This window comes from Echinops telfairi, unplaced genomic scaffold (assembly GCF_000313985.2).
Source record: "Echinops telfairi isolate 266 unplaced genomic scaffold, ASM31398v2 ScPeMD7_7469;HRSCAF=8507_0, whole genome shotgun sequence".
Taxonomy (NCBI): domain Eukaryota; kingdom Metazoa; phylum Chordata; class Mammalia; order Afrosoricida; family Tenrecidae; genus Echinops; species Echinops telfairi.
In genome coordinates this window covers 41,084,461-41,093,311 of record NW_022111372.1, presented here as the reverse complement: position 1 = coordinate 41,093,311, position 8,851 = coordinate 41,084,461, and the positions used below count along the sequence as shown (strand labels likewise).

The following is an 8,851-nucleotide window of genomic DNA, read 5'->3' as shown; positions in this document are numbered from 1 at the left end:
CCCCCACACACACACACTCTCCAGTCCCCAGCCCCAAGCAACAGGTGGTAGAAAAAGCCTTTGGCTCCCAGATCAGCTCCAATCTTTCCTTCTCTCATTCCTGGTGGATTGGGGCTCAGCTCTGGGAGCAATTGTGCCCTGGAGTGTGCTCAACTTCCACCACCCCTCCCACCCCGCCCCTTGCTTTGAGCAGCCCCAGGGGCATAGGAGGGGAGCACAGGGTGGGAGGGGGAGTGCCTGGGGCAGGCTGAGGCTGTGTGTGGAGTCCAGGAACCTCTGGTGCTCCAGCCCCTGGGCATGGCAGAATGCATTGGGATGAGTGCATCTCAGAGCGGAAAGAGCCTCTTGGAACATCTGGGGAAATGACATTCTCAGCATGGGACACCGCAGGGGCAGGGCACTTGCTTCTCAAAGGCAGACTCTCCTTTGTCAGACAGACCAAGACATGGCCTCCCCACCCCATGCTGACCCAGGTGCCAGAATGGTTCCCAGTCCCAGGGCCTGAGGCTCCTCTGCTCTGCCCCCTCACTGGTCAGTTGTCCCTGAAGCCGGGCATGTTCTGAACTGGTGTGGATTCACGGCTGTCAGGGGGAGTGGAGTCTCCATCTATGCTCAGGGTGAGCCCAGAGGTGGCCTGATACCCACACCTCAACTCTCGGTGACCTTCCGGCACCAGGCGGGTGGGCCCCATGGTGACCCTATCCCAGGCAGACCCCAGGGTGGTCCCACCCAGGCCCTTCTTCTCCTGTCACGCAGAGGCAGCGTTACGCCTGGTGCGTGGTTTGCAGGACGTGGATGTCTTCGCGGGGGAGGTGGCCACCTTCTCCTGTGAGGTATCTCGCGCGGGTGGGCCAGAGGCCCGCTGGTGGCTGGATGGGACCCGGCTTCAGGACGGCCCCCAGAGCGCCATCGCTGTGCTTGATGGGACCGTCCACTCCCTCACACTCTCGGGCCTGGGGGTTGCCGACTCGGGCACCATCACCTACCGGGCAGGGCCCCTGGTCTCCACGGCCAAGTTGTTGATCAAAGGTATTGGCCGGTGGGCTGCCCCCACCATGCTGGCGCTTCTGCCCCTGCCCTGCATGTCGCCCGTCCTGTGGGCTCCAGGGGGGACGCTCTGGGTCAGAAAGTGGCCGGCCCTCCCAGCACATCCTTCTTGTGGGTGCAGCGATGAGGACTGGGGTCAGGGCCCCACTCCATAGATGAGAACAGAAGGCTCAGCGAAGAGGTGCCCCACTTGTCCAGAGGGGCCCAGACAGTGCCCACCAGGCCGTGGAGTGGGTCTCGGCATGCCCCTGTCACGAAGCCCCTGCCTCACTCGGACACCCTGGAGGATGAGAGCAGCCACCTCCTGTGCTCCCCCAGTAAATCCACTCTCCCAGGGCCTCCGAGTCCCCACCCGAGTGATAAAGACTGGCCAACGTGGAGGGCCCACCAGCCTCCACCCGCAGTAGAAGTGTCCTTGTCTCCTGCTTGGCCTGGTGCGCAGATACTCAAAGATCATGCTGGGGGCTAGAGGTGCCCCCCCCCCCAGGGCCAGAGACACGGGCTGAGGGGGCTGTCCCCATGCTGGGCAGGGATGGGGAGCCGCAATGTCCTCTGCTTTGCTTGGCATTTAATATTTGTGTACGAGTGGGAGGGCAGTACACCCCTCTGCCCGGTTGAGTGGACTTTCAGCAAGGGGGGGTGAAGGGCGGCAGCCGTGTCCAGGGACCCTCGGCAGCAGGGGGACAGAGGAGGATGCTGGGAGGTGGAGGGCTCTTGCTGAGAGGCTGAGGGGCATCACGTGCCCAGGGCTTCTTGGAGGGGGGGCTGTGTCCCTTGCAGAAGAATGGGCATAGGCCTGCTCTGGGAGAGATGGAGCCCAGGGACAGAAGGACCCAGCCTGGACAGAGACCCACTTGACAGTGCCATCTGCCAAGGGTGCAGGGACCACGTGGGGCCTGTGGGACCCCACAGCCGGACACACAGGCAGGGAGGGCCTTCTGTAACGAGTACTCTGCACCCGCCTTCACTCCTGCAGCTCATTCCCAGCTTGCCGCCAGCCTGCCCACTCGCGCCTGCCTCTGACGCTCAGTAGCAGCAGCAGGGAGTGTGGTCGTGCTGGTGTGCCTAATGCGTGTCCCCGGGGTATCGGCCGACAGATCCCACGGTGGAAGTGGTCAGTGCCATGCAGGACCTGGTGGTGGAGGAGGACGGCACGGCCGAGCTCCTCTGCCAGTACTCCCGGCCTGTGCAGGCCACGTGGAAGAGGGATGAGCAGGAGGTGCATGCCGACGGGCGCCGGGTCATCATAGAGCAGGACTGGAACGTGGCCAGGCTGACCCTCAGGCCGGCCTTGCCCTGCGACAGCGGCATCTATGCCTGTGAGGCCGCGGGCACCCGCGTGGTGGCCCTGCTGCAAGTGCAAGGTGAGGCCGCCCAGCCGGCAGCCAGGACCCAGCCGCAGCCACAGTGAGGCTCAGGCTGTGCCAGGATGGGGGGGTGGCAGGAGGCAGCAGCCAGCACCCGGCAGTGAGGGCTCCAGTCCGGTGGGGAGCAGTCGGGTGATAGGTCAAACATAAACGGCAACAGGGCTCTGGGCACAATCCTAGCAGGTGGCTTTCGCTTTGGCTGCACCAGGACCTGCCCTGCCCTCCCAGTCCTCTGCTTTCCTATCCCAGCCAGGCTCTAGGACAGGGGTGGGGGAAGGACTGCCCAGGGACAGAGCTGCCCCCAGTGGCTCTTTATCCACAATGGTGGAGAGGAGCTCCAGGAGGAGGGCAGATGAGGCAGCCTGGGGCGGTGGGCCGCTCCCCAGAGCAGAGAACAGTGACTGAACTCTGCCATCCTGGGCTCAAGCACCACCCCTTCCCGGGCAGGCCAGCATCATGCCCATCTGCAGCTCGGTGATGGTACTGTGGTGGGTGGGCAGATGGAGCTGTGGACCCCAGCCCCTGGGGTAGGCTTCCTTTTGCCGAGTTCCTGTCCCGTTGGCAGAAGCCCGAAGCCGTCCCGGTAAGAGAACTGGAGTGAGTCAGGGGTAGCTAGAGCCAGGCTGTGGCTGACTTCCGGGGACTCGAGGTGGCTGGCTTGCCATTTGATAGGACATACAGGCATGGCCCACTCGACAGGGTGGTATCTGAGCAGGGGACCCAGGTCAACGAGCACCATGACACACTGGGGACATGCCGTGCAGAGGCGTTAAACCAGGGTCAGTGAACTGTGAACTTTTGCATGTGGGCAGAGCAAGGGGCCTGCAGCCGGGGCTGCGGCCTCCCAAGGAGCTGGGTTTTCGGTCCTAGTGAGAGGTGGGACGTTCATTGCTGGTGGTCTTGAGCAGAGAAGCGACGAGGGCTGCCTGAAGGCCAAGGAGGAATGGTGGGGGTGGGGGTCAGCTGTGGCTCTGACAACCTTGGGCTCGATTGAAACAAGTCTCACCAACACGGGGCCCAAGGGAGATCTGAATTCACCCCCATGCACCTGGCCCTTAGGCACCGGGCTGCTAACAGCAAGCTTGGTGGTTCAAACACACCAGCTGCTCTGCAGAAGAAAGAGGAGGCTGTCTGCTCCTGTACAGACCGATAGCTTCTAAACTCCGGATGGGATCACTGTCCGTGGGATTGGCTTGAGGACAGTGGGGTCACCTGGTCACCGCTCAGGCTTGTCCCTTCTCCCTGTGGAGGACAGCCGTGTCCTCTAGGACCATCTGGCCTGCAGCATTTCATAGCTTCCACGATGACGGTGTAATTACAGTGGGTAAGAGGTGGGGAAGCTGCAGGCAGGGTGATGGGCAAGGGGTATCTGGTCCCTGGCACACGCACCCAGCCTGAGGGGTGCTCAGGGATTTGGTCAAGTGCTCTGAGGGCTGTAGAAGTGCCCACCGAGACCCCCTTGTCTGGAGCAGACACTGTTCCCTGGGCTAGGTTGTTCATGCCCTCCCTCTGAGGCCCACCACCTCTAGGAAGGGCCCTGCCACCCACCCGCCAGGCTCCTGTACTTGACTGCAGAGGCTCCAGGCACAGCCGACCGCACGCTGGCATGGGTTGAGGCTTAGACCACAGTTGTCCACTGTAAGGGCCCCTGAGACTGGCTTCCTTGTCATGCGAGAGCACTGCAGAGGGACGTGCGAGGCACCGTGGGCTGTGGGGGTGCTGGGTTGGAGGCAACAGTGAAGGAAGCCTGGCCTCTTCCAGAACGGACTGCAAAGTGGTGCGGAGTGGGCATGTGCGGCCCAGGAGTGCCTTGGAGGCCACGCCGGGTCTGGGCACATGTTTCTTTCTCACCTCAAGGTGGGAACACCCTGCGGGATCGCGCCACAGGCTGCGTGCGGTGGTGGGTGGCCACGGAGGCCACTGCCTGGGCTGTGGATCCTCCGTCCTCCCTTCCCCGTGGCTGGGCTTCAGTTGGCGGAGGAGCCAGCACAGGCCCTGAGCTGGATCCTCTCTCCGCAGCCAAGAACACGGTGCTGCGGGGCCTGGAGAACGTGGAGGTGCTGGAGGGCGGGGAGGCACTGTTCGAGTGCCAGCTGTCCAAGCCGGAGGTGGCCTCCCACAGCTGGCTGCTGGACGACGAGCCCGTGCGCACGTCGGAGAACACCGAGGTGGTCTACTTCGAGAACGGGCTGCGCCACTTGCTCCTGCTCAAAAACCTGCGGCCGCGGGACAGCTGCCGGGTCACCTTCCTGGTCGGGGACATGGTGACCTCAGCATTCCTCACCGTCAGAGGTGACTGCGCGTGGCTGGGCCTGCCTGCGTGACGGGGTGGGGCTGGGGTAGGCAGGAGGGTGATGACGGAGGCCCTGTGGGAAGGGACTGTGTCACCCTGTTCGGCCGGCTGAGCCCTGTGGCCTGGGGTGGGGGCGCCCCCTTGCCTGTGTGTCTGCAGGTTGGCGCCTGGAGCTTCTGGAGTCTCCCCAGGATGCAACGGTGCGGACTGGCCAGCAGGCCACTTTCCGCTGCACGCTCAGTGAGGCCGTGCCCGTGGGTGAGGCTTCCTGGTACCTCAATGGCGCTGCCATCCCACCAGAGGATGCCGACTGGGCAGTCACGACCGACGGCAGCCACCACACCCTGCGGTTAAGATGCGCCCAGGCCCACCACGCCGGGGAGGTCACCTTTGCCGCCCGAGATGCAGTGGCCTCTGCCCGGCTAACTGTGCTAGGTGGGTGGTTCACACAGGAACCCTGGTGGCACTTGGGGGTCAGAGGTTGGGCTTGCTCATCAGAATGTCGGTTCGAACCCACCAGCCGCTCCAAGGGAGAAAGCCGAGTCTACCTGCGCCCATAAAGATGGACAGGCGTGGAACCCTTATGTCTAAGGTTGCCACGAGCCAGAACCAACCTGATGGCATTACGTTTGGACTTGGTTTGGGTCCTGCAGGTGGGGTCTGCATGTCCCAGCCCCGGGTGCTTTTAGATGACACAGTTGAGTCCTGGGGTGAGGGCTGGCACTGTGGGCGCCCCCGTTGGCTTGCCTTGACCTGGCCAGACTCTAATCCAGAGGCCTTGGATCACAGATGGCCCTGAAGTGACCCTGGCCTCCTTTGAGGCTCCTGGTCTGGAGATACGCTCCTCCCACCTGGCCTTCCTCTGAACCCCACTAAGGGCTTCACAGGGAGTTACTGGGGGTGGCCAGCAGGGTGGGCCCCAACTTCAGATACCTCAGGGAGTCCTGAGGGTCTTGAACCTGTAAGGCACAGTGAAACTATGTAGGGGTGATGCTGGGCCCTGGGAGGTGACCCCTGGCCAAGCTTCTCTGCCTCAGGCTTCTCTCTGCAAAAGCCCACCCTCTCCTCTCGGTGCCCCAAGCAGACAGGCCTTAGCACCTCAGCCTGGCTGCATATGCCACCTACCCCAGACTTCGAGGGTCCTGTGGGCTTCCGTGCCTGGCACTGGGCTCAGGGACACCGTCACACACCTAAGCCACATGTGGACACTGCTCTCACCTCTGCCGCCCTGGGGTTCTGGTGGGTCCTGCACAGGCCATAGAACTGGACACACACACACACAGAGACACACACAGGCCACTGGGCAGCTGGCCCCACCTGGCCCCATGCCCAGAGTACTAGAACCAGATTCGGCTTGGGGCGGGGGTGCTGTCAGCTGGATGGGCTGACTGCTGTCTTATCCATCCATGTGCTCACCCAACACCTTGCCTCCAGGCCTCCCTGATCCCCCAGAAGACGCAGAAGTGGTGGCTCAGAGCAGCCGTTCCGTGACCCTGTCCTGGGTGGCCCCGACTAGTGATGGTGGCGGTGGCCTCTGCGGCTACCAGGTGGAGATGAAGGCAGCGGTCACGGGAGAGTGGCAGCTGTGCCATGAGCTGGTGCCAGGGCCCGAGTGTGTGGTGGATGGCCTGGTCCCTGGGGAGACATACCGCTTCCGTGTGGCGGCCGTGAACCCCGTGGGGGCAGGGGAGCCTGTGCACCTCCCTCAGATGGTGAAGCTCGGTGAGTTGCAGCCCTGCCCTGGGGGTGGGGGTGCGGGCATAGCAATCTCTGGTCCTGGGACCCAGAGCCAGTTTTTGCCTTGGCTTTGCCAAGGACTGTCTCTGTTTTAGACCGAAGGCCAGGGCTTGTCATCTCCTGGGGTGATGGTGGTGTTAGGTCTGGAGGCCACAGGACTCTGCTTGCAGTGGGAAGTGGAAGTCTTCCTCTGCTGGCAAGGCCCCTGGGAGCCCCTGCGGAGGCGCCCTGTGCACCCTGACATACTGTACATGTCTCTGTACACAGAACCCCTACAGCCCACACCTGCCCCCCAAGCCCCTGTGAGCCAACACGTAGCTGCCGGCGAGGACGTGCGCCTGGAGTGTGATGTGCCGGAGGTGGGCGAGGTCACCTGGCAGAAGGGGGCAGAGCACATCCAGCCTGGGGCCCGCTTTGAGATCACCACCCAGGGCCGGAAGCAGACGCTGGTGATCCGGGGCTTCACGCTGGAGGACCAGGGCGAGTACCGCTGCAGTCTAGCCGGTGGGCAGACCCCCACAGCTGCTGCCACCTTCCAGGGTGCGTTCATTGTGTGTGGGGGGATGGGGGTGGAGGGGTGGGGAGTGTTTGGGAGAGGGGAATCCCTGGGACATCAGGTGGCCCCAGCTCTCCCAGGGAAGGGACACCGAGACCTCCAGGCTGGGTCTCAAACTCCTGCCCCTCATCCTTGGCATCAAGGCCAGCTGCCATGCTGCTTTCCTTCCTGACGGGCCACAAACTCCTGTGGAGTGGCTTCTCTCGGGGCCTCCGGCGATCAGAGCAGGCCCGGCCTCCTTCCTGTAGGCTGCGTGGCCTGACCGCAATGGCCTCGAGTCCCATCTGTCAGGGCGGCAGCTCGCATCCTGTTTTCCTGGGCTTCAGAACAGGCCTGGCCTGTGCCCCCTCCTGTCTGGCTGCACAGGGACACTGGGGCCCCTGCCTTTCCACTCCTGGGGCTGACGCAGCCCTCGGGCAGCCCTCGGTGTAATGAACCCTGTGAGGGCCTTGCAGGCCCCCATGTGGGGAGGGAGGCCCAGGGAGGCTTCCTGGACGAGGTGACTTGTCTGTGAGTGAGTTATCCAGGAGACCAGATGGCACAGGGAGAGGCTGGGACACAGGGAGCAGGGCTTGCCTCTGAGGCTGAGGCTGCGCGCCCGCCAGGCCTGGTGTCTCAGCAGAGCCCAGACGGGCTGACGTGCGCATGCTTTGGGCTTTGGCAGAAGCTAGTTCTGTTCCAGCCACTGCTGGACCCACCCAGGGGATGGAGGGGGACCTTCACAGGGAATCGCAGGTTATTGAAAGTTGGACCCAGAGCTAGCTAATGGCTCAGGCAGAGAGCAGCAGTCCAGTGAGGGGAAGCCCCAGACCAGACCATGTTCTCGCCAGCAGCAGAATGCACTGGCCAAGCTGACCAGGCCTGGCTGACCATGCCCTGCTCTCCTCAGTGCTGCTGACACCGGGCTCAGAGGGTGAGGCCCCAGCCCAGCCCAGCCTCCCTCCCGAGGCGGCCCAGGAGGGTGACCTGCACCTGCTGTGGGAGGCCCTGGCCCGGAAGCGCCGCATGAGCCGGGAGCCCACGCTGGACTCGATCAGTGAGCTGCCCGAGGAGGACGGGCGCCTGCAGCGCCTGCAGCAGGAGGCAGAGGAGGGGGCTCCCTACCTCTCCGAGGGGTATTCCACAGCCGACGAGCTGGCACGCACGGGCGAGGCTGACCTCTCACACACCAGCTCTGATGACGAGTCCCGGGCGGGCACCCCTTCCCTGATTACCTACCTCAAGAAGGCTGGGCGGTCTGGCCCCCCGACTCCAGCCAGCAAGGTGAGCCTCTGGCCTTGGACTGCAGGGGAGAGCCAGGTGTCTCAGAACGTCACCACCCAGCACTCCTGCCCCTGCCCACGGTTTTTATCAGTGTCACACTGTCCATCCACCCTGTAACTCCTAAATGCACGTACCCATCTTCCTGGATCTGTGCAGCATTCACATGGCCACACACCTGTTCACCTGCTCCTTTACTCTCGCCCGTCCATCCTCCCATCCATTCTCTCACCGCCCTGTCACTCGTCCTTCTGTTTATCATGTCTCCCTATCCACCCACCCACCCACCTCCGCTCTCCACCACCCTTCCATCCTCTCCACCCACCCACCTACCATCCTCTCCACCCACCCACCTACCAACCGATCCACCCACCCACCCACCTACCTACCTACCTACCTACCTACCTATCTTATCTATCATCTGTCTACCATCTGGATAGATTTATATCCACTCTACCACAGGGGTAAAGAAAAGGAGGCACCCACAAAGATTAGCAGATTTCAGAGTGACAGGTGACTGAGTGCCATTTATAAACACAAGAAAACAGGAAGCGAAGCAAGGCTAAAGAATAGAGCTTTCTGCTTGGCACG

At 63.0% G+C, this 8,851-nt stretch overlaps 1 protein-coding gene across 1 annotated transcript in view; it reads left to right on the top strand.

Annotated features, from left to right (window-relative positions):
• The window catches only part of OBSCN (obscurin, cytoskeletal calmodulin and titin-interacting RhoGEF), a 210,806-nt gene that overhangs the window by 144,063 nt on the left and 57,892 nt on the right, over nucleotides 1-8,851 (top strand). Inside the window, exons 50-54 of the mRNA XM_045284554.1 lie at nucleotides 4,434-4,706; nucleotides 4,867-5,142; nucleotides 6,142-6,429; nucleotides 6,712-6,984; nucleotides 7,890-8,263. Of these exons, the coding sequence (XP_045140489.1) occupies nucleotides 4,434-4,706; nucleotides 4,867-5,142; nucleotides 6,142-6,429; nucleotides 6,712-6,984; nucleotides 7,890-8,263 (1,484 nt within the window). The remainder of the gene's footprint in view (nucleotides 1-4,433; nucleotides 4,707-4,866; nucleotides 5,143-6,141; nucleotides 6,430-6,711; nucleotides 6,985-7,889; nucleotides 8,264-8,851) is intronic.